General features: G+C 37.8%; 1 protein-coding gene across 1 annotated transcript in view; it reads right to left on the reverse strand.

Moving 5' to 3' along the window:
- The window catches only part of amot (angiomotin), a 64,139-nt gene that overhangs the window by 36,463 nt on the left and 400 nt on the right, over positions 1–27,276 (reverse strand). Inside the window, exons 2-3 of the mRNA XM_084730417.1 lie at positions 3,217–3,475; positions 1,795–1,851 (exon numbers count right to left, since the gene is read on the reverse strand). Coding sequence (XP_084586543.1) covers positions 1,795–1,806 — 12 coding nt within the window. The 5' untranslated portion in view covers positions 1,807–1,851; positions 3,217–3,475. The remainder of the gene's footprint in view (positions 1–1,794; positions 1,852–3,216; positions 3,476–27,276) is intronic.

Below are 27,276 nucleotides of genomic sequence, written 5' to 3' on the forward strand. Positions count from 1 at the left end.
TGTTTTCAACTGAATACAAGATGGAAAGGATTTGCAAATCACTGCATTCTGTTTTTATTTGCATTTCACACAGCATCCAAACTGTTTTGGAATCAGTTTTGTACTTTGGGAGGGGGTTCAGGTCACCAATCCAAAAGCATCAGTATTAGACAACCTCTTTACTGTTAACATCAAATGAAGGAAGAAATACAAAAAACAGATATACAGACACACCTGCACTTACAGAAATAAAGAAGCTTACATCATAATATTTTCTTTTGTGAAAAGAAAAGTTCTTCTGTGTTGACTGAAATTAACACTAGTGGGACAGACACATCACTTGCCACTGATTTATTAGGACAAATAACGACACATAGCAACAGCCAGACAGCAACACAGTGCCAGACTGAAACTAAGTGCCAACACAGTCTGATTATCAGCTTGCATGTTTGTGCTGGAAAAAAAGTCAGACAGACCATGGCCTCATGTAATAACTTGTTATTCCTTGAAATATTTCATAGGACACTCAAGTTCAGGCATTAACCATTTACTGCAACAATATGCATTTTAGTATGGTGGTTTAGCTCTGCTCATGTGATGCTCAGAGGCTGGAATTTCAAAACTTTTAATCTAAATCAGAATTATCCCGATTGTATCCCGATTAAACTCCAAATTTGGGTATTTCAAAACCAGGAGATGTGATCCTGATGCTACAACACTGGGAAACTGATTTGGTAATCCAATCTCACCTAGAATCCAGATCAAATGTTGTTTTTGGGTATTTCAAAACTCCAAGGTGCAGATTATGATAGCTCTGATGCTTAAGATCAGGATTAGGTTTCAAGGTGGATGGAATATATTTAATCATTATTTTATTCAAGAATATACCAAAACAATATCCATTCTAAAAAAAAAAAACAATTAACCAATAAACAAATATTTTCAATTAGAGCACCAAAGAAAATTCCTCCTCCAAAAGTGCAATGTGCAACACAACTCTGATGGAAAGGATGGAAGATTCCTGACTGCTGTGCTGTTACAATAGTATTGTAATGTAATCCCAATATTTTCACATGTCTGTGTTTATGAAATGTTTTGTTAGAGATGTGGGTCTATCCAAAGACTGCAAATCTAAATTCTATAATCCTGATCTTGCGGTATCTGATCAGAATGATCCTATCTGAAAGTTCTTTAAAAAACTAGAACAAAACCTAAAAGATCTGTTTCATGTGGGATAGCAAAAAAAGGATGACAAATCTGATCTGGATTAAAAGTTCTGAAATACTGGCCCATGAATCACACAGTCCCTGAGTTCACAAACCCTCCAGGTAGAGCCTGAGAAATCCAACAGTTAATGAACATCAGTACATGTTAAAGAAATATACAGAGCAACTAAATGCAACTAAATCCAGGAAAAGACTGAGGGGTAAACTTGTGAAAGCAGGGAGCAGTGTAGCAGCATGGAGCACTGTTACAGTATATGCAGGCTGAATTAGGCCCCCCTGTCATGAGAGACTGGTTGTGGATGTATGTAACTAGAGGGTGCATGCCTTAACTATGGTTGGCTCCATGAGACAGATTTAAAAATGTGGACATGTTGTCAGCACTGGCACATGTTCGCAAAAGCTTTTGGTAAGTTGTGTATTGAAGGCATAAACAAATCATGTATTTCCTGTTTAGTTACTATTTTTATTATCCCTATGTAAAAGAAATGCATATTGCAGCTTTAAAAATGATTCCACTGATGACGTTTAGAGTTTTTCCACCACCCAGCCCTGTGGACTGTAGATGCATACTGTACTCTCTTCAACATACTTTAACTGCCATTTTCTGCAGTTCATCGTCTGTCTGCCTCACCCTCTGCACAGCCAGCTAGCAGCAGGACAGGAGGAGGACAGAGGACAAAAAGACAAAAAAACAACAGATATAACGAAAACAGAGACAGGATGAGATGGCATAACGGATGTACTGATAAGATGAGGGAGGCAGTGACTTAGTAAAGAGTTCATCCATTGCTTTTGTGTTGTTGTCATTTCCTGTGTTTAACTGAGAGAATCCAGAACACTGAAGGCAAAGTCTGACACTTTAGGAAATAAAGAGACGAGAAGACTTGATATCAGTTCAGTCAGGGAGGTTAGATAGTGAGGTGTTGGTGATTTCAGTGATTATTTATACCTACTGAATGAAAACATAAAATAATCACTGAACTCAGACAACTAGAATATTACAACACCTGTCCTCTCCTCCTACTGCACAGAACAGAATGACCATCAGCCAGTCAGAGCAGAGAATAAATCTCACTGTGAAAGGTCTGGATTATTAAAAGTGTCCTGTGGAGTTTCCATGTGTTCCTACCAAATGTCCTGAGTGCATTTACTTTCTCATAAAATATTAGAAAAATTTAATTTTGCAAATATTTTTGATTTTTAAATATCAATATTATATACAATGTAAACATTTTGAATATTCATATCCATGTTTATGAGAATCAGAATCAGATTTATTGCCAAGTAAGTTTTCACATTTCAGAAATTTGATTTGGTGTGTAACAATAAACCGTAAATATAAAAATATTTTTTTGTGTTTTTTGTGCCTTTATTTTGAAAGACCATTATTGCTAGGTTTACTAACTTGGTTGTGGAGCCCTGCACATGTAAAACTCATGTTAGAGGGCTACTCACAGTGTCATAGAGTTGAGTTTGAGAACATGTTAAATGTTCGCTATTGTTTTGGCTTGAGCTTTCATTTACATGGTGTGACAATTTAAGAAAACATTGCATCATATACTTTTGCTTTTCTTTTCTTTTTTTTTTTTTTTTTTTTTTTACAGATTTTGAATTACCCATTTTATTCTGAAAGCCAGATGCATGTTCCAGAAGCCTCACTTTAACTGTGAGTGCAGATTACTGTTAAACAATTAGTGCACACAGATGGCTGAACTGAGCAAATGGTTTGTGATTCTGTTCCTTGGATTTAGCAGTAAATTTGCACCGATTTTCCCATATTTTCCACCATAGGACGTGTTCTAACACAAGACCACTGCCCTTTCTTTCTCTTCCCCTCTTCTATCCTATCCCTCTGCCCTCTCGACTACCTCCCCTCTTCCTCTCATCTGCCTTCAACATACCTCCCTCTGACCCCCCTCTTTCCTTCCTGCCTGTCTTCCTCCATCTGTCTTTCCCTTAAACCACTTACATACTTTCCCAAATCTCGACCTTTTCTTCCTCACACACCTACCTGTACGCCTGGTCTCGCTGTGCTCTCCTGGGGGCGTTAGTGGCAGCAGCTGCTCATGTTGTGATGCTGCGGTGGGCTCACTGGGATGCCCAGGGGAGGGGTTTGGTGAGGCTGAGCAGGAAGATGGGGCTGATGATGCTGTTGTGGGTGGAGGTGGACCAGTGTAATGTGGTGATAGCCTGGTGGTGGCCTTCCTGCAGACTCAGCAGGTCCTCAAGTTCCTCCAAGTTGTAGAGTTGCTGGTGGAGGCCCGATCTCTCTGCAGAAGAAATAAGAGAGGTAAAATTTTACTGCCAAAAACAGAAAACGTGAGTGTATTTGGAGAACTTAGTGACAGGTTTCTAAAGAGACCAACGAATAAAGTCAAGGGAAAGTAAGGGCAGGGCAGCGGAATAAAAGGAGATGTCATTACAAGCAGCAAGGGCATCTCATATTTAAAAGAACTCTGCACCAAAGAGGAAACGATTGAGCTTTGGGCCTAAACAGTGGAGGATTTTAAAGGCCTTCTGGCTTAGGAGGACCCTCCCCACTTATTATTTTTATTTGTTTATTTATTGATTCATTTGATTTCCTCCCCTGGTCCTGCTTCTGTCTGAGCTTTCTTTATTCACTGTCCCCTGTTTGGGTGTTATAATTTGTCTCTTCTACTAAATGTTGTAGACATCTTTCAGTGTTATAATCCAGGCTCAATCTATAAGGCTTATAGTGTGCTGCTTATGACAGTACTCATACTTTTGGTTTTCATTTTATGCTCCTTACTGTGAATATGTATGTGTTTGTAGGCTTATATAAGTATGTACATATGTATGTATGTATGCATGAGTATGTGTTTCGCCTTCAGGGGAAGGTTGTGGTCAGCTTCTTGTAGATGCTTGTGTATGTACATTAGTAAGTATATCTAGTTGTATATCTTGGCATGTTTTCATTTGCATTTTTGATAATGACTATGCTTTTTATGGGTCAGTGATTTTATGTTATACTTAACTGATCAGTCCTTGTAAATGTACAGTTATGTTTTATTATTTTTAATTATTTCTGTATTACTGATTGTATGTCTACATCTCTTGAAATGATAAATACTTGATGATAAAAAAAGAATTCTTTCAACAGTCCCACCGAAACTGAAACACAAAGTAGCCTGCACAAGTCTAAACACATTTGTTTCAATCTGATATTTGACTGTAAATTCTACTATATATTCTATTATACATAAAGCTGCAACGATTTAATGATTATTAATCAATTTTTAAACTAATAGCCAACTATTTAGATAATCAATTAATCAGTTTGAATCGTTAAAAAAAGTCAAAATTCTTTGATTTCAGAGAGACTTTTTAAATGCGACATCAGATAAGACAGGTGGCTGAAAGATTCTTCTCCTCACATGATCCTTCCTACACCTGACTGGAAGCAAAAGTCACTTGGCTTTTAAAGGTCTACAAGTTCAAACTGGACTTATCTTATAACCGCTCCAGAAAAATGTGTTTCTGAGTATATTTCAAGTAATAAAAAAAAGCTGTCCAGCTGCATAATCATCCTTCAGTTCAGTCCCAAACATTCTGCCCTTAATACTTGTTCAGGATAATCAGACTGTTGGCAGCCAGATGTGCTGTTCTTGAAACCAGTGGTTCTCACATAGGGGTCTGTGGCACTCTGCCATGGGATCCATGACAAGTCTTCAGATTCATTAATGCAAATGATCATATTTTTTTTATAAAATAATATAAATTTATGTTTTTATATATGTTCTAGATATTATGTGTTGACATGGTTAAATGTTTTGAATATGTGTCTAATATGTAAAATGATCTATTTTCTATTTCATTCATATGAAATTTTAGTCTCTGATTCCTAATTATAAGACCGTATGAGCTGAGAAGGCGGTGAGGGTGGGCTCCTCTGTGTGTGTGTTTGTGTTCCTGGATACAAGTGTTGTGAAGGTCAGGGATCACGGACAAAGCAGAGAGAAAGAGTGTCAGTCACACCACAACACTTCTTGGTAATTGCCTCTGACTGTTTTTAATAATTTCTCTTTCCTATCCCTTCACCAGCTGTTTATGATTTTCATACCTGTTTAACCCTTTGACCACATTCATCATATAACAAGAACTCATCATGAAAAAGTACCTCTGTGATGCTAATCTGAAAGGCTTTGTCCATCATAAAGGTTTCATAATTGTTGCTGTCTGAAGCGCATTTGGTCACTGTGTGGAACGAACACTTTCCTTTTACAACACCAAACTTTAAGAATTTTTTCAAGAAGAACAATATAACCAATCCATTTCCAGTGTTTCTTTGAGACTATGAAGCATTTTTGCAGCATCAAGTGTTAAATTCTGCTTGAATTCTGTGGATTCCAGTTTTATCCTGTCTCAACATTTAACACACACTCATCCTGCCAACAAAACCCACACACACTAACACAAACATTACTCATACATATTCTGAACGTGGTATGAATGTTTGTCCAAAACCAAATACTGAATACACACACAGTCATAGAAACACAGCACTTTAAAACTTGAATAACAGTTTTCTTTGTTCACATCTTTAAATGTTGATTGACTGTTTGATTTTGTTTTGTGACAAAACAGAATACTGAATATAACAAATAAACACAAGTGAAAAGTAGCACTTATTATTCAGTGACATGAAAAAATGCATCAGTGAAACCTTTTAGTCAAACAAAAACTTAGTAGGAATCCAAACACGCATAAAAGACAAGTCAATATAAGACAACAGTAAATCACACACACGCACACACACACACACAGTGTGTGGAACTTTGGTGACATGTAAACATTCTGACAACTCAGAGGACAGTATGAGTAAGACAGTCAGTATGACAACACAACTAATCCTCCTCCTCCTCTGAGCAGAACAACAATCACTTCCAGATGTTATTACTCCCTCCTCTGCACGCCTCCTCCCCTGACCCAATATCCCCATACCCCTCTTTATATAAACTGTTTGTCATCATATGGTGAGAATGGAAACCTACATTGCAGCGTGTGTGTAAAGTTACCTTTATACTTTTGCATTCTGAGTTAATGAGTAGTGACAGGACATAGACACTGTACACTGGAGCACAGATTCCAGGGGGACAGAGGGGACTTGTCCAACCCAACTTCTGAAAAACGTGAAGTAATTGAGAATATACAGTATCTCACAAAAGTGAGTACATCCCTCACATTTCTGCAAATATTTAATTATATCTTTTCATGGGACAACACTGAAGAAATGACACTTTGATACAATGTAAAGTAGTCAGTGTACAGCTTATATAACTGTGTAAATTTACTGTCCCCTCAAAATAACTCAAAACACAGCCATTAATGTCTAAACCACTGGAAACAAAAGTGAGTACACCCCTAGGTGAAAATGTTCAAATTGGACCTAATTAGCCATTTTCCCATCGCGGTGTCATGTGACTCGTTAGTAATACAAGGTCTCAGGTGTGAATGGGGAGCAGGTGTGTTAAATTTGGTGTTATTGCTCTCACTCTCTCTCATACTGGTCACTGGAAGTTCAACATGGCACCTCATGGCAAAGAATGCCATGAGGTGCCATCTGATGATCTGAAAAAAACAATTGTAGCTCTACATAAAGATGGCCTAGGCTATAAGAAGACTGCCAACACCCTGAAACTGAGCTGCAGCATGGTGGCCAAGACCATACAGCAGTTTAACAGGACAGGTTCCATTCAGAACAGGCCTCACCAGGGTCTACCAAAGAAGTTGAGTGCACGTGCTGAGCGTCATATTCAGAGGTTGTCTTTGGAAAATAGACGTATGAGTGCTGCCAGCATTGCTGCAGAGGTTGAAGGAGTGGGGTTTCAGCCTGTCAGTGCTCAGACCATACGCCACACACTGCATCATATTGGTCTGCATGGCTGTCGTCCCAGAAGGAAGCCTCTTCTAAAGATGATGCACATGAAAGCCCACAAACAGTTTGCTAAAGACAAGCAGACTAAGGACATGGATTACTGGAACTATGTCCTGTGGTCTGATGAGACCAAGATAAACTTATTTGTTTCAGATGGTGTCAAGCGTGTGTGGCGGCAACTGGGTGAGGAGTACAAAGACAAATGTGTCTCGCCTACAGGCAAGCATGGTGGTGGTAGTGTCATGGTCTGGGGCTGCATGAGTGCTGCCGGCACTGGGGAGCTACAGTTCATTGAGGGAACCATGAATGCCAACATGTACTGTGACATACTGAAGCAGAGCATGATCCCCTCCCTTCAGAAACTGGGCCACAGGGCAGTATTCCAACATGTTAATGACCCCAAACACACCTCCAAGACGACCACTGCCTTGCTAAAGAAGTTGAGTGTAAAGGTGATGGACTGGCCAAGCATGTCTCCAGACCTAAACCCTATTGAGCATCTGTAGGGCATCTTCAAACGGAAGGTGGAGGAGCGCAAGGTCTCTAACATCCATCAGCCCCGTGATGTCATCATGGAGGAGTGGAAGAGGATTCCAGTAACAACCTGTGAAGCTCTGGTGAACTCCACGCCCAAGAGGGTTAAGGCAGTGCTGGAAAATAATGGTGGCCACACAAAAAATTGACACTTTGGGCTCAATTTGGACATTTTCACCTAGGGGTGTACTCACTTTTGTTGCCAGTGGTTTAGACATTAATGGCTGTGTGTTGAGTTATTTTGAGGGGAAAGTAAATTTACACTGTTATACAAGCTGTAACCTGACTACTTTACATTGTATCAAAGTGTCATTTCTTCAATGTTGTCCCATGAAAAAATATAATTCAATATTTGCAGAAATGTGAGGGGTGTACTCACTTTTGTGAGATACTGTATATAATATATAATACATTTAATAGAGACAACTCCACTTTTGAGACAAATCAGACAACAATTTTTGAAGGTTTTGTCAATCTATCCTAACCACATCACTTTTAGTCTCGTGTCACACGGCCTTATTCTACTATGGAAACTAGGGAACTAGGGAAAAATGCCCTGCCTTGTTTGCATTTCTTTAAACCAATCACAAACATCTTGGACGATGGTAAGCCCAGGAAGCAGCAACGGTGCTGCTGCAAAATAGTGTCATGGAGGAACTTGTCTTGGTGGAACATTTGTAGGTCAGCAGGCGAGCTCTAGCATTAAAATTACTACATCACTGGTGACGCCTGGTTTATGTTTATACCATTAGCATCTCAGGTGCTAATTTGTTGTTTTCGGCGTAAGGGTTGCAGCTTGGAGGTTGTTCTTGTTTCTCAGGGACTTTGAAAACACAGATAGCTGACACTGCAATACCACAGCCAGAGGCAGGACTTATACCAGCAGTGTGCATCTGGTGTGTTAGACTACTTTTGGTCAAGTGAAAATGAGCAGCACATAAGTCAACAAGTGTCGATCGCCCATTCACAACACTTCACAACACAATGAACACGCAATCATACAGTATCAGGTTCAGGATCTTGTTCCTCCCTCAGACTGGTGGAACTTGGGGTTGATCTGCCAATTTTGGTTGGTTGGAAAAAGAAAGGTTCAGTTAGTTTTGAACACAAACAGCTGATAGAAATGTCCTTCAGGGGGCCACTTTATTTTTACTTGAGTATATCAGTGAATCAGTACTTCTACTTGAGTAAAGAATGCGTGTACTTTTACTACCTCTGTCAAATAGTGAGTCGAAGACAGCCACAGTTTTGTAAACCTTCTGTCTGCTACCTTTTTGAGGATATATAATGAAAGCAAGATACAGCTTGATAGCGTGCATTGTACAACATCTTCCTGCTGTCGCACTGAGTCAAATCCCATGCTGAACTAGAAATCAACAGGAATGCAGCTCAGTTTTTCTTTATTTGTATCAGAAACAGGAACGCTGTCCAGCACTGATGTAGGATCTGTTATACTGCTGTTCCTGACAGTGTTAACAAATTCAAGCACCATTTGTATACAACACACATACTCAATTTCCCTGGAACTCACTCACATGACCACCTGTGTGTCCCAGGGACTCAAGACACTGAAAACTTCTCAACATACAATTTGCAATCTGTCAGCTCACTGCTGGGCAGTAAGTCCAAGTTACTCAGGAAGTGTCATAAGTTACTTTTTACTAATTACTCCTTTAAAAAGTAATAATATTACTTCACTTATTACTTGACATCAAAAGTAATTAGCTTCATCATTTGCTATATTTAGGGCCCGAACACTGAACAGACTCGGATTGTTTTCAATGCATTTTATTTTTATTTTTATTTGCAGTCTTCAGCTGCGTTGTTGAGGGGCTAAATGTGCTTGATGGCGCATAAAACTGGGCACACACTTTAGTTATGGAGAAAAATTTCATCTGATATAACTTTTGGCAGTGGGCATGGTCAAATCGCCACACCCGCGTCTCACCAACATGCATGAAAATAGGTACTCATGTGTTGTATTTTAACAAACTCCTCCTACACAATTAATCACAATGACTTCAGTATCGGTTGAAGTGAAGGTGAAGGTGTTGAATGTGGTTGGAGCCAACCACCTCTTCACTGCCCATGGCTTTTAATGTCGAAAAGCTGACACATCTAATACTATATTACTGAGTAATATATTACTGTCCAACACTGTCGCTACATGCCAATCAATTCTACAGACTAATCCTTTAAAGGCCAAATGGTAACATAGCAGTTAGGAGTTAACTGGTTCATAAATGAACGTTTCTGACCATTTTTACTACCATTTCCTCATCACCTTATATTATTGTCACACGTTATTGAAAACATATGCACATAAATACTTAACAAATGAGAAATAAATATGTATAGGCTGAGTTAACAAACACACCTCATTGTTTTTATTTATCTCATCAAGAAAACAATACAGGATATTTCAGCCTATATAAATGAGACAAAATAAGCACATTTAGGCAGAATTAGCAGGCTCTTGTTTTATCTTCTCTTCAATAAAACAATACACACATTTCAAATCTTAAATTTGCAGGATTTCTTCCAGTCTTGTATTTATTTGGCGACCTGTGGGTCCAGATCCAGTCTCTGGGAATGACTGGTCTAAAGTAGCGAAAACACAACCACTCTTATTTTCAGGGGATTATACAGTAATAAAAACATACTGATGAATATAAAATTCCATTTGTGACATATTCTGCCAATAAACCCCTGTAAATTGTGCGGTTTGGCCCTGATGAGAAAGCACCTCTGGATCAGGTGATCATACCCTACAGAGCAGACCCAGCGATGGAGAGCCAACACAGATTGTTGTTGTTGTAAGGGTACACATCTTCCATATCTGAAACATGATTATCCAGCATTCCAGGCTGACTTCAGACACCGACTTGCAGAGAGTATTTTACCCAGACAACAGACAAGTTCAGTGTTGAACATATGTCATACCTCACTGGCACCTTTCATAACACACCCCCACTAACACCAGGGGGGTGTATATAACAAATATTCAAGTTACTGTAGTTTTTGGGGGGATTTTCAAGTCTGTACTTTTACTCGTACTTAAGTACGCATTTCAATATGTAATCTACTTAGCTGCATTTTTGTAGCCATTAATGTTATTTGATCACAAGCAGGCCAATGAAAACCAGGACATACAGACGGAAAAAAACAAAAAAACAAAATGCTGGAGCAGGTTCAGGTGTGACCACAGACCAGAACAGAGCAGTCAGTAGCTAAAGATTTGTAGAAACACAAATGACTGCTCTTGATAATTCATTAATCAGTCCCTCCAGGTTTCTGGGGGGATTGTTTCAGCAGCAGCTGCTCTGAAAAAATTGTGCTGCATATTGCAGTGATGTAAAATTGTTTTTGCAATGAAATTGGAGGAGAAAGTGAAAACTGCAGCAAAAAAAGTGCTTAATGCAAAAATCAACTTGTCTTAGGCAGAATAAAGCCACATTCTGTTCTAAGCATCCTGGACAAAAAAAGTTTCAGGATTAGAAAAGTTCTAATAAAATCTGCTTTACTTGTGCACTTGGGGGATATTCTTCAAAGAAGCAAAATGTTTTTTGGAGACCAAACTCAGTCAAAACAGCAAGAACAAAATGATAAAATATAAAAGTGCACAGAGCATTGGTGTCAGTAACAATGACAAACATTGTGTTCTTTTCAGTACCTAGTAAAATAAAGAAATAAAACCACAAAAAATAATAAATGATTAAACGCTGAGTCAGCTCACCGAAACCATCATGCATGACAATTACGTGGAGAGTTTCTATGAATGATCATATTTGCAGAAAAGGTCATGTAGATTTCATGGAGATTGGCTGAATTTATATAAATCATCAACATTGCAACTTCCAGGAGGGACAATTAAACATCAACAAATAAAAAGTAACTAATACTCTGAGTAGTTTTTGAGAATACTCGACTTCCAAGTCGACTTTGGTAGGCATGAAGGCTGTCCTCTGTAACTCTAAACTCTGACAAACACTCAACTGGTATGGCAATTATTCTGAAAAAATTGTCAGTCTTTAGTTGCAAGTATATACATGACTTTCTACACTGCCACATTCTTTGGATATCACTCATTTAATCACTGGCTTACTGTTTGGTTCTGGTTTAGATTTTAGTCTTTCACCAGACACTGCGGCTGAAAACATGTCTACTACTACTAAGAAGATTCAATTTATGAAAGAGATAAAAGAAATGAGGAATGTGAGTGCAAATACCCAGAAAACAGACAACAGATAAATTGATTGTACTAAACTCAAGCAGAATTTCAGGGCATCACACAGGAAGAACAAACATGTCTTTGACTTTGATTACAGCTCAAGATGAAATATCGTTTATATCCCAAATGTCTGGATTAGGGGCTTTTTCATTGTATCCCCACGAATGCCTTAAATAACACTACTATATCTAAATCTTCCAGCCTGTTTTTATCTTCACAGTGTAAACCTGAAATATCCTGATCAACTCCTTTAGAATCACTAGCAAAAACTGGCTCACAAGTTGTTTGAACTGCTCCTACCTGTGTGTCTTCCTCAGAAAATCAAAATCAACCCGAACGAGAAACTAGCAGGTAATCCAACATTTGCTGTTTCACTGTGTTTCTCTGTTTTCCAAATATCTACCTGCTTTGCGTGGGTTTGAGGCGGCGCACCTCTCTTTCCATTTCCACCCCCCCTCTTCCCTCAGTCCAACAGGTGGGGCTGGGAGGTAGAGACAGGTGGATCTGGCAGCCATTCAGTACTGAGCCACTCCTTCATACCTGTGCGCTAATGTAACCGCTTTGCCAGCGTTTACTCTGCCAACTGTCAATGAGATAAATACTCAGACTGTAACTTCCCCTTTCACTGACTGTGATTCAACAACAGCAGGGTGATGTGACTATGCCTTCATCTAGATCACATCACAAAGAACTTCCTTAAACAGATCCTCTCCTTTCTGTTGGGTTTTTTCAGAAGAAAACCATCTTGCATCCAAAATACTGAAACACAGGCCAGTTGAACAAGATGAAGTATCTGCAGCAGATTAATAAACAGGAGACATGAGGAGAAGAAAAGACATGAGTCAACAGAAGTGTCTAGACACGTGCCTAAGACAGCCACCAAATCTTTACATGATGACACAGACAGCTGATTCACACATGACGGGAAAACATGGGACAGACACATGCCCTGCAGCTATATACAGTAGATCTTTAATCAGGCTTGAAAAGTTGAGCCGAACAAGGTCCAAGCTTGACAAAATTCTGTCCGAAATGGACCCAAACCCAAAGCCGTCCCTCATTAGCATATTTCAGCCCAAACCCGATTACAGCCCTTCATTTTTCTTAACAAGTTCCCCTTATGTACCACATAGGAGGAGTTGGCAGTGACAGGGACAATAAATGAGGGGAACAAAATTGGGAAGGAAGATGAAAGAAAAAAGACAATCGACACTACTACTACTGATAATAATGATAATAATAATAGTAAAGCCCAAACCCGATAAATAAGGCCAGGCCCGAACCAACCCAAACTCATCAGGTCCTGTCAGGTTCAGGAATACATGTCAAAATCTAATATCCAGCCTGGGATACAATGCAGTATCAATGCGAGGCTTGGATTTTTCCAAAGATGTCTTTAATAATCATTGTGGAGCAGGAACACACACACACACACCCTTCTGCATATTTGATATTAACTGGAAAAAATAAGTTGCTTCATATCCATGCTGCGCAACTTCGACTTGATTCAGGTCAGACAGCTGGTGGCCATCTTGTCTCAGTCATGTAAGAAGCACAGCTCCTCTCAGTATGTCAGTAGGACAGGGAGAGAAGGGAACTGCTCTGTCAGCTTCATTTCAGGTTGGACATTTGCCCAAACTGTAAAAAGCTTCTGCAGCTATTCATTTAAACACTTTACCTCTGGATCTTTTCCTTCTTTATATTCAAAAAACAGTAAAAAGCCAGCCCTGCAGCTGGCTTTTTACTGTTTTTTGTTGTATCTGCCTCATAACTGCAGTTATAATGGACATAAGCTGCATCCCAGACAAGAACTTTAATATTTCCAAGCTTCTAATACGTTCAATGGAATGCCACTCAAAGTCAGTGTTCCTATTTGTGAACTTGAGCAAATCCATCGACCCTGACTTCATGAAGAAGCAGCATATGTTCTGCAAGTAAACTGACATCAAAATATGTCACCAATGTTAAGTGCAGTAAAATAAAACATATAATGGTGTCTATTACCTTATCACTTACCAAAGAAATTCAATTTTTCATGGTAAGTAGGGATGTATGATAAATAACAGAGCCAGTAAAATATTGGCTTATCTTGGCCTATTCAGCTATATTGGTCTGCTCTAAACCAATCACTCCTGCTACATAGTGTAGGGAGGACTTGCTTTCGGCAAACATTTTTTAAGCCCTGCCATGAAAATGTCTATCACTGCAAAAGACACTGTAACAAATGCTAGCCTGTTTACATCCATATTTTGAGGGTCCCAGGTGCCATTTTCAGCATGTAGGTTTTAGCTCAGAGGTTGTTGTTTCCTGTGGGCTTTGAACACAGACAGGGTCTGCTGCAATGCTGCCTGAAACAAGCGGCCAATAACAGGTGTTTACCCACAGAGTACATCTGGTGAGTTGACTTATATTTAGTGTTTGTTCTATTTACCATATGGCAACTGAACCTCATTCACTCTACAGTTTATACAAGCAGCAGGTAAATATCTAAAATGTAAACATGTTAATATTCTAACATGCTGAATATTTACCACAATGCAAATTGTTCAGTAGGGCAATAAACAACATTTGAAAACAACAGAAATTAAACTATATTAATCATACAAGCAAAATACTGAGATATTGACATAATAACTAGGAATGTTGAATCAAAATGTCCTTAACTGCTGTATGATAATTGATCAACAAGTAAAGAGCAAAAAATATATTCAACTAAAGAAAGAAGACCTAGCATAATGTTAAGCAGGATGAAACCTGGCATAGGATGAGTGCAGACGTGCGTTTGACATAGAAAGAGACAGAAGCAAGTAGAAAGGCAGATATGACTCAGGCTGGGTGGTGTAATGACATACACAGGAACACAACCTCAGGTATTTGAACTGACCGGGAGAAGTGACAGAAATCAGGTTCAACAAGAAAGCTCCCGAAATTTTACACAATGGAAAAAATGAAGAGCTTGTTTTACCACATATTTACTTCATAATGATGCTGTTCAAACAATAAAAGCATGTTCATCTGAGTGAAGTTCAGTTACTTTCTCTTTCAGGAAACTCCCTGCTTCAGATTCAGCCCCTGGGTGCAGCCCAGTTCTACCACAGATTTTAATCTCTCATTGAGCAACTTCAGTTTAGCTCTGTGAAGGCCACACTGATGGTCACTGCTGAGGAAATTCACCCAAAACAGCCTTATTTTTATTTATTAAACACACTTGTTTGGTACAGATCCCAGAAAAAAAAAAAAAAAATACATCATCATCATCATTCCAGTTTTTTTCAGGGAAAATTAAATGCAAAAGTTACCATTCCTGCTGCAAACAAAATCATATCAAAATTACAATGTCTGTCAAAATAATCGCAATATGATTATTTTGCATATCGCTCAGGCCGAGGTATAACCTTGCCAGAAAAGGCTGGAGACTTGGGATCATACACAAGGCATAGGAAGGGAAAAAGAGGTAGCAGATTCCACAAAAAAGGAACTATTTGACATGAACATCCTCTTTATCTTTGTCAGGTGGCGGGTCTGAATTCATTACATAGAGAAAAATGAATGGCATAAGAGATCAACCGCATGTATTTACTCATCTTGACCATCTAACTATCCCTAATCATCAAACACTTAAAATTCAAACATCAGGTAAACACTGGAATTAGTCATAAATAGAACTAACAAATGTGTCATTACAAAACTGATTAACATTACATAATAATTAACTTTTAGATGCTCTTAACAAGCAAGTTATTATAGGAGCACTGACTGAGAGCAGACTGAGTTCACCTGTGTGTAGCTGACTGCAGCAGCACAGGTGAGCTTGTAGCTCCTCCCAGAGCCCAACATTATCATGACAGACATGTTGGATTTTCAACACCAACATTTTGGCCTTCTCATATTTTATAAACCAATGATTATTCAAGAAAATAATCATCAGAAAAAAACAATAGCCTAATTAAAATAATGCCATTCCAAGAGCCTCCCTGCTAGTGTGGACATCCAGTTTCAAGCTTCTCATATATGAAGATTTGCTGCTTTTTTGCTTCATATTATGGAAAACTTAATATCTCTGGGCTGTTCGTCAGACAAAACAAACCCTTTAAAGACAAAACCTTGGTCTACAGAACAACCTGACAGCCAGTTTTCAATTCATCAATGCAGCCCTTAAAGAGATTATACTCATCTAAATATATTTTAAATCAGTCAAGGGGAGAAATAAAAATCGATATACTTAAATGACCAAAATATAAATAACAATTAATAATATCGAAGTTTTTGTTTTATTATTCACTATGTTTCTAGATTTTTTTTTTTCACTGCAACTGAAAAGAACACAACATTTGTCAGTATCACTGACATTTATCAACACTCTGTGCACTTTCATTTGATAATTTTGTGCTGTTTTGACTGAGTTAAAGCTCCAAAAAGATTTTGCTTCTTTGTATAATATCCCCCTGGTGCACTTCTTCATTTAGAAATAAATCAGATTTCTGTATTTTTTTGTCATTCTGAGCATTTTGGGGAAGTTAGTTAGTCCATTCAGACGGAGTGAGGTTTTATTCTCCATGGAACAAGTTGCCATCTGCAATTTTCACTTGGTCACGCATTTTCATTTCATTGCAAAAACTGCCTAAAAACATAGCCACATGTATCGCAGTTTTTTTTTTTGTTTTTTTTTTTTAGAAAAGTTGTTATGAAATCACGCAACAATCCCGAAAAAGCCCACGAAATCCTGGGGGGACTGAAAAGTTCCCAAAGGAGCTGTGGCCATTTGTGAATGATTTTGAGGTCAACGAGTGTCTGGCTGATAATGACAGCATGCGCTAGAAAAGAGGATAAGCATTATCAAACTCCTTGAACTCTGTGCCATGTTGGTTCTTTAGATGTTTGATCTAATTGCTTGTGGTGAGCAGCTTTTCAGAAAGTAGTATCAGAGCAGCTTTATGAGTATGAGGATGAGTACATGAGGACAGTATCAGACTGATGCTGGTATCGGTATCGGTGCATCCCTATATTTTTCTGTAGGAGTACTTTAGATGGAATGATTGACCTTGTCTCGCCCACATGAGTTATCAGTGTTTCATAAATCCAGAGAACATACTGCAAGAGTTGTGCCCAGCAGTTAAAGCCCTCAGCTCCAGAAACCACTGAGACTTCACTTTCAAAATCTATGCTGCACTCTCTCATCTTCCATTGAATGTCATGTTTCAGATACACAGGCAGATAATGCCTGCAGATGACAAATGTTTTATTTTGTGCAGAATGCAGAGGTCCCTCCACCTTCTCTAAACATTTGTCCTCTGTGTCCATGTTTCCCTTCTGCACAGAAAAGCAGGAGTGAAGAGACAAATATGTGAAGCTAAAAGAAAAAAAAAACAAGTCTGTGAGGCCTAAGCTCTGGTTACATTATGGTTAGTTAAAAGTTTTCATTCTGATTTTTTCCACCCAATATGTTGCAAATCTGAACTATTTTAATTTCAATATGGAACTCAAAACTCATTACACTGTAAAACAAATATGTTACTGTAATAAAAACTTTAAAAAAAAAATGAGGAAAAACTTAAACCAATAAGGGCACAGTCATAGATATACAAATGCAGGGCAGTGGTCATCACCTGCAGACACACACACACACATCTTTGCTTTGCTCATCTGAGATGGACTGATGCAAAATGGAAAAATGTGCTGTGGTCTTCAGATTGTTTTCAGAAATCATGGATGTCATGTCCTCTGGGTTAAAGAAGAGAAGGACCATTCAGACTGGACCAGCACTAACTTCAAAAGACAGCAGCTATGATGGTATGGCAGCGTGTTAATGACCATGGCATCATGGGTAACAGTCACATCTGTGAAGGCTCCATTAATGCTGAAAGGTAGATACATACAGGTTTTGGAGCAACAAATGCTGCCATACAAGTAACTTCTTTTTCAGAGATGTCCCTGCTTATTTCAGCAAGACAATGTCACACATATTGTGCACGTGTTCCAGCAGAGTGTCTTCATAGTAAAAGAGTTCAGGTACTAAACTGACCTGCCTGCAGTCCAGACCTGTCTCCCATTGAAAATGTGTGGTGCATTATGAAGCACAAAATACGACAACAGAGACCCCAGACTGTTGAGCACCTGAAGTTGTATATCAAGCAAGAATGAGAAAGAATATCACTTTCAAAACTTCAACAATTAGTGTCCTCAGTTCACAAACACTGACACTGCTACTGTATCACAGTAGTAAACATGCTCCTGTCCCAACTTTTTTGGAACATGATGCAGGCATCAAATTCACAAAAACCAATTAAGTTTATCAGTTTGAACATAAAATATCTTGTCTTTCTTTCTTTCTGTACAGTTTTCAATTGAATATAGGTCAAAAAGTTGTGCAAATCATTTCATTCTGTTTTTATTTATGTTTTACACAACATCCTAACTGTTTTGGTACTGGGGCTGTATTTGCTGCTATAGAAAAGTTCAACATGTTCAAAGCTAGCTAGTTAGCAGCTACGAGTCACTGATGTGATATTTAAAAAAAAAACCATCACAAGAGAACAGATGATCAATCGTATGATCACGTTTGTACCCATGATTTCCAGCTCCACACCTCTCTCCCTCCTTGGGAGACTCTGGTTTTAGGCTTTTTAACTTGTCTTTAGCCTGAGCTGTAGCTGCTAACTAGCTTTTCACAGGAAGACGCTGTGCCAACATTACATAAACAGGGACTTTTTATTTCTTTTCTGTGGCAGCAAACACAACACAGCTTTTCATGGTTACACTGCAACCTGAGCTTATTTACAAACTTTATGGCTGACTAATGTAACATTTCTACCCCCCACACACCAGGAAAATCTCATTTTCTCACCAGACCTGCTAGACTCAGTCACACACACAGGTTACCCACAAGCCCATCTTCCTTAAACATCCTTAAACAATATCAGAGTACTGATATCAACCTCTGTGAAAATACCCCACTACCAGTAAACATACTGAAAGACAAAAGTACGTCAGTATTAAAGCAAAATGTACAGTTCCCTGACAGTGATTTACAACTATATCTAATGTTTTTAGATCAATATTACTGTTCCATTAATGCAGGCTTCGATGTTACTATTTTTTTGTACTTGTCCAAAGTCAGTTTTGACTTGCCTCTGTACAAAATCTTTTATTTATTATCAGATATCAAATAACAGCAAAGACTAAACATAATGGTCATGTTTAATCCAAGACTGCACATATAAAATGTCCGAAAATAGTGAAAAATGTCCATCAGTTTCTCAAAGTTTTCTCAGAGTTTGAGGTTGTCTTTAAATGTCTTGTCAGTTTTCAAACACAAATATATTCAGTTTAATATGATAAATAATGGAGAAAAGCAGGAACATTTCAAATTTGAGAGGCTTATGCATTTTTTCCATTTAAAATTATTTCATTAATCAAAATACTTTTAATAGTTTCATTCTTTTTTGTATGCTGCATTTTACTGCTGTGGAATTTTAGGGTTGAGATACATTTAATGTGTTTAAAAACCGTTGGCTAGATTAATCTACAGCAATGCATCATATTCTACATGATAATCATATGGTCACACCATTTGAGAATTTACAGTATATTATTTAAGTATTTAATTTAAGAGTCACTGCATTCTCTTTAATCACTTCAAAAATCAAATATGTTAATAATTGTTTTGCATATTGATTTAAATACTGTAAAATACTGTCAAAATAATCCATTAAAAATGTGATGATTTCATAATTTATCAGTTTTATGCAACCAACAAATAAATATTCCTGGAGGATATTCCGTCTAAATGTCCTCATTTAGTAAATGTCTTTACTAAATATTTTCTCCTGTTAATCATAAATGACTGCAAATCTAACCTAAAACCATTATTGGCAACTGTTAAATATGTATGATGTTATAAAGTACAGTATAATATAGTTGAACTACCAGTCATGCTCTGAAATCAACAGTATGTATCACATATACAACAGTATGTATTCTAGTATTTCAGTGTATTGGACTGTAATGTGCATGCAATAAAAGAAATACACAACTTTTCTTTGTCTTGATATTTTATATTACCACACTACTCTCTGAACATCAGCATCAGCCACTGAAAAACCCATACAGGTTGATCACAATCTACTTCCACTCAGTTCTCACTGTGCCTTGAGCCCTTGTAGTTCAAAAGGTGTGCAACATTTGATACAAGTTTAATAAATTTAGTGGTGCAGATCTGGGTGTTCTGAAGCTACAACACTTGAACTTCTCAGTATTAGTGTATCTGCAGCCATTTCCACAATGACAGATTTATAAATCAGAACCATGCATGTGTATGCATAGTAGGGCTGTGCACTGACAAGAATATGGTGCTACAACACATCAGGATACTGGGCTTATGATTCAATACATTGTGATATCTTGAAATACTGCAAGCAAGTTGACATATTGCTATTCTTTAAAATCTAATTTTAGAAAAACTGTCATTATATAAAGAACACACCACCATATGCAGAATATTTGAGTTTTAAAAGGGGATTTAAGCACAACACAAAATTAACCACTGATTCAAACCTTTGCATGTTTCAAAATATCACAATATAAAATATAATATTGCAATTCTCAATATTTTTGATATTCTCTTACACCGCTAATGCATAAATGTGTTTTATTCACTCATTCATTTATTTTCTGTAACCGCTTATTCCGTAAGGGTCGTGGGCTGCTGGAGTCTATCCCAGCTGACATTGGGTGAGAGGCGGGGTTCACCCTGGACAAGTCACCAGTTCATCACAGGGCAGACACCCACTCACACTCACACCTACGGGCAATTTAGAGTCACCAGTTAACCTAGCATGCATGTCTTTGGACTGTGGGAGGAAGCCGGAGAACCTGGAGAGAACCCACGCAGACACGGGGAGAACATGCAAACTCCACACAGAAAGCCAGGGAGCCAGGGAACTGGGGGATCGAACTCAGGACCTTCTTGCTATGAGGCGGCAGTGCTAACCACTGCACCACCGTGCCGCCCTAAATGTGTTTTATTACACACAAATTTACATTGTAGCTGTTCTCAGTTACATATTTTGTTTCTGCCACACAGAAGTGTAAAATAATAATAATAATAACAATAATAATAATTATTATTATAATAATAATAATAATAATAATAATAATAATAATAATAATAATAATGATAATAATGATAATAATGATAATAATAAATGGTACGACCTGGAAACAACGCAGCAGATATTTGATTTCCCACCACAAATGCTGGTGGACTACACCAACAGAATATATCCCAGGACAAAAAAAGGAAAGAAAAGGACAAGTTTAACTTTTTGTTAGCTGATGTTTTTTATTACATGAGATTTTAGGGGGTGCTGCCACCCCCATCATGCACACCCAATGGGAGGTGCATGACAGGGATTGAGGATTTTTGTCAGAAGCTTTATGGGAAGGAGAATGTTATCACCGCTGCCTGGTTTCCCACACGTGTGTGTGACTTTACTTTCCATCAGTTAACTTTTCTTACTTGTATTTCTTACAGCAATGGTTCCTAAACTTTTTCTGGCCTCCCCCCTTCTTCAAAGACTGGAAAACCTGAAAAAAGTCAGAATTCTCTGATTTCAGCTTCTTAAATGTGAATATTTTCTTCTTATTTTACTTATCTCTGACAGTAAACTGAATATATTTGAGGTGGACAAAACAAGACATTTGAGGACATCATCTTGGACTTTGATCCACATGTTTTTACCATTTTCTGACATTTTATGGACCAACAAAACTAATCCATTAATGGAGAAGAGGCTTGGAAAATAGGTCAATAGGTCAAAGGTGGGAATATAGGTCCATGTTTGGACATATTTTCAATCAACAGACTGATCGATAATGAAAATAACAGTGACAGGAAAGACTTGAAAAACAGGCCAAAACACAGGGACAACAGCAAATACTGCTACAAATGCTTCACGTTTAGACCTATTTTTCAACTGACAAGATTGTAACAGGATTAACTAATTAATCAATGAATTGAGAAAATGATCAACAGATTAATCGACAATAAGAATAATTGTTAGTTGCAGCCTTACATCATAAACAATAATTGGAGAAGCAACTGATAAAAATGGATTCAAAAGTTGTGAGTGAGAGAACGAGAGAGAAAGAGGCAGAAGCTGGAAGAAAGTGGTAAAAGTGGAGCGAGAAGTGTTTATATGACAGAGGAGCCGAGCAGTGAGAGGAATTTCTAGGCTCTGAATCAAACCCAGTGGGCCCCTCGGCCTCTAATCTGTAGGGGGTTCTCATTCACACTCAAATATTTCCTACATGGAAGTACAGGGAGACTCTGGAGGGGCTGCGACCTCACAGATGGTAACAGTCCAAGTGGTCACTAAGCAAATTTTCTGTAGTCTAATTTGTCTGTGTTCTGAAGGAAGGTCATCAGTGAAGAAACACAGAACACAGCTGTCTGCTGCAGGCGACACACACGACAAAGCTTGTAAAGACTTGTCAAAACCTCTGTCTAAAATATCACATTATACAGCAGTGTTTCACACACTTTTTTTCTGGGGACACATTTCTTAAAGACCATCACAACCAATTCACAACAGGCCTTATCAATAAATCTTGGGAGATTTACCTTGTGCATAAATTAAGATTCCTGACCATTTCTACTGCCATTTCCTCATCACCATATGTTATATTAGCACATGTTACTTAAAACATATACATGTTAAATATTTTATAAATGAGAAATAAATGCTTAGAATGAGTTAGCGGAACATGTCATTGTTTTTAATTCCTCTCATCTGGAAAACAATACAGGATATTTAGCCTCCTTCATAAAAAAAACAAAATAAGTGCACTTAGGTAGAATTAACAGCCTCTAATTTTTGTCCTCTCATCAGTAAAGCAATGTGCAAATTTAAATACTTTATGAAAAGTTGACAGCAAATATAAATCATAAATCCACAGAGTTTCTTCCATAGTCTTCATAGTGTCTGGGAATGAATGTTATACAGTACCCTCCATGAACATGAACGATAACTTAGAGTTCATCAGCTTTATAAAACCTCTTTGACATCCCATCAATGTAAGTTACTTTCCAGTTTCTGTATTTCTGCAGTATGTTGTGATGATAAAGTTCGAATTATGATAAATCACTTATTTATGGCCTCTTCAAAAGAAAGAACTTGTAATAAATTCCTAATGAAGTGTATCTCTTGCAACATTTCTTAAAAATCACACTCACAACATGGTCAAATCCACAACTATGTTATCTGATAGAGCGCTGGTTCCAAACCTGGGGTCCAGGCCCCCTTAGGTGGGCACCAGAAATCAGAGGAGGTCCCCAAGACTTTGTTCCTCAAAAGCAGATGTCAACTAAAATCACAATTTATACAAAAGTCTAGACACATAAAATTATTTGACTACTACGACCACAACTCTGTGACTTCTCAGCTCTGTGATGATGAATCATTATTCTTCTTTTGGTAATGATGAGTGTGTATCAGCTAGTCTGCTGGGTTGTTATGAGAAAGGAAAATGCAAACTTACATTCAAAAAAAGATATTTACCAAAGGTTGACGTTCTAAGAATGAAAACAATTAGAATTGATGTTGAATTTGGACAGTAAATTTAAGATAAGATAATCCTTTTTTAGTCCCACAGAGCAGAACATTGCAGTGTTACATTGTTGCATAGCAAAAATAGAAAGAAACTTCAATTAAAAATAAGTAACCAAACAATATAAACAAATAGAAAATATTTGAAAAAATATGAACAGTATAAAAGTATAAATATAAATTTGGAATGACTAGGCTCAGCTTTCCTTAGATACAAGTAGGAGGGGCTCCAAGGAAAAAAGGTTGGGAGCCTTTGTTATAGAGCACTGTGTGGTGTAGCTTACACAGCCATAACAGTCATGCAGTAATAGCCATACTAAGCAAATTAGCACCCTAGTGTTCTCCAGCTACAGAAGGTAAAAACGTAACTTTGGAAAATGTTCAGCAGTGATGGAACACAAATATCCCCGGTATGGCCCTTTAAAACTCTATCCTAACTTTGGCAGCACTGAGATGGGGAAGGACTGCTCCTTTAACCTGAAAAGCTGAATATCTGAGGAGAGCAGAAGTGTGCTGCAGATCACATGCCACGGTTTTACCTCCTTAACATTCCAAAAAAGATGGATGGCCAGCTGCCACTCACACACTGGATCAACATGGAGAAACGTGCTTGATTTGACAGCTTTAATGTCACTCACATGACTGAAGGATGAATGTACTGAACACAGTATTGCATTAACACACACAGACACGCAACGTGAGACAGACAGTTTGTGCAAAGGATAAAACACCACATAATACAATATTATTTTCTATAACATTATAACATGTTGTCATTTTGTTAACCATGCTGTCAGTTTGCCATCTCACAGATCACTGACAGAAATATGCCTCTGATATTTAACCCTCATCCTAACATACAGGACTACTGAAGAATAAACTACAACCATCACAGAATCTGTCATGTCTCTTTCAGAATGGCTGACAGGGCTCCTACACCCTTGATAGTGTGTGATACTTTAAATTAGGACCCATGGCAAACAATGAAATCAATAAATAAATTGTTCCATCCATTAAAACTGCAGAGGAGGCATTGAGGGCTTTACATTGATCTCTCTAAAACACACTAATGATACAGAAACTAATGATATAAAGCCATTAGGAACAAACTGATGGTCAGAGTCATGAAAAACTGGAGATATGACAAAAAGTAGGGCTAATCACAATATTTAAATCACATTTTTTCCCCCTCTTTTCCTCCTCTTAATTTTAACTTTGTGGCATGTTAAAATTGAAAAGTCATGTCATCATGAGAGAGGCTGCCCAGCAACATGAACATCTTTAACTCTAATCTTCAAGGGATAGTTCACCAAAAAATGTAATTTCAGTCATTATCTCCTCATCCTTGTGCTGACTGAAGGCCGGATTTAGTTTTTTAGTCCACAAAACACTGCTGGAGTTTCACTGGAAAACAGTGTTGCAGAATCCCCCAAACAATGGAAGTGAATGGTGACCAGTTATCAAATGCGACAAAACAACAGAATAACAACATAAAATACCTCCATGCTGCTCATCTGGTGTAATCCAAGTCTCCTAAAGCCCAAACATGGCAGGTTGTTTTTAGCCTGAATCTTCAATGTAGATCCTTAGCTTGGAGCTACATTCACATGCACAGCACATAGTCTGAACTGGGTGTGAGTGTTGGGACTGTGCAAACGTCATGTCACGACTTTAGGAGACTTGGATTACAGCAGATGAGCAGTATGGAGGCATTTTATGTTATTTTTTACGTTTGAAAACTGGTCACCATTCACTTCCATTGTTTGGAAGATTCTGCAACACTGTTTTCCTGTGAAACTCCAGCAGTGTTTTGTGGACTAACAAAATAAGCCGAACCCTCAATCAGCATGAGGGTGAGTAGATAATGACTGAATTCTCATTTTTGGGTGAACTGCACCTTTAATACATTGATTGTAATGGTATATTATAAAATAATCATATCTATTTATGCAAACAGACATAATCTACCTGATCTGTACACTTACCTGTATCATTATAACCGCTTTGTGTTATATTTGTATGTACTGTATGTCTTTTATGTCTCTATTGGCTGTCTCTTTAAAATGAAAGAAAAAAGAAAAAAGAAATCACAATATGGCCAAGTGCTACATCCCAATCACATTTTTTTGAAAAAGGGAAACTGAATGAGAAAAGAGCAGTATAATGAGGTAGTGTAGTGCTACAGAGATGACCCGGCCTAAATATCTTGTTCACCAGAGGACACATTATCATGATTGTTATACGGGTTGTTTCAGTATAAATGAAAATTGTGATGCATTCCGATTAATTGTATCATGTATGACTTTTTTTTTTACCATATTGTGCAGCTTGAATTAAAACTATAACTCTGGGGTCAGGTATTTCATCACAGGCATCACCTATTGTTACACAACTTCTATCACTTCCTGTTTAATATCAGTTCAGGTGAGTCAAATCTCCTCTGGTCACTGAATAACAACCCCACCTCTAAACTCTGGTTTTAATACTGCACAGAAACTTCAACAATTAATCAATTAGTTGTCAACTACTAAATTAATTGCCAGTGATTTTGATCATTTTCATTATTAATCCGTTTGAGTTTTTTTTTTTTTTTTTGAGACAAAAAAGTAAAAAAGTCTCTTATTCCAGTTTCTCAAATGTGAATATTTTCTGATTTCTTTACTCCTCTGTAGGGCTGCAACTAACAATTATTTTCATAGTCAATTAATTGCTCTTTTATTTCTTCTTTTATTTTCTTCTTTTATTATCAAATAATAGTTCTTTGGTCTATAAATGCACAGAAAATTGTGAAAAACATCGATCAGCCTGAAGCCTAGGCCTAAAATGACATCCTCAAATGTCTCGTTTTGCTCAAAACCCAAAGATATTCAGTTTATGTTCATATTGAAGAAGTTGAAATCAGAGTATTTTTACTTTTTTCTTTAAAAAATTCTCAAACAGATTAACTGATTATGAAACTACTTGATTGATTTAGTAATCGATTAATAACTGATTAATCATTGCAGCTCTACCTATGTGACAGTAAATTTTGGATTGTGGACAAATCATGGTATTTGATGATCATTTTCTGACATTTTGTGAACCAAACAGCTACTCGCCTGATTAATCATTAATGAAATAAACTTTAGTTACAGCCCTACTGTGCAATTTTCAAATATAGTCTTCAAAGACATGGAGTTTCTTTCCCTCCAAACCTGTGATATGGATGTTTTTCTCTACAGATCAAAGGTGAGGTTGTAACCTGGATTTACAAAGGCAGCAACATGGTACAGAGCTCACAGAGGAAACCTCTGTTCAGCAGCCTGTCAGATGTTCCTGTCCACACTGTGAACACTGGGACAGAAATCTCACGTTAAGCATCTTAAACGAGCACATGAACATTCTCAGTGGAAGCTTTTGTTTTTTAAACCAGTGACACAATGTTTTTCCACGTCCCTGAGGACCCCCTGGAACCACTTCAAGGACCCCTGTTGTGGCCCCCACAATGGAAAATCCAGACTACTTGTGGTAACACAGGCAGGGATGCAGTGAGTGATACACTGACCTACACAAGCTGCTGTGAGCGCTTATTAGCAGAACATAGTTCGGCTAAGTCACTTGAAATCATTACAACAGCCATCACTGAATGAAAGCATGTGTGACTGACGTGAGGACATGAAAGCAGCATTTTCTCAAGCAACAGTTTGTTGTGCTGCCTTCACGACTCAAGAGCTGACTGTAACATTCAGTTTTCTCTGGGACATCCTTTCATTTTCCTTCAAAGTCTTCACTCCAAAGATGGCAGCTCGACACACAGTTGAATCA

Source organism: Lutjanus erythropterus, chromosome 11 (genome assembly GCF_056507025.1).
Source record: "Lutjanus erythropterus isolate fLutEry1 chromosome 11, fLutEry1.hap2, whole genome shotgun sequence".
Lineage (NCBI taxonomy): Eukaryota > Metazoa > Chordata > Actinopteri > Lutjaniformes > Lutjanidae > Lutjanus > Lutjanus erythropterus.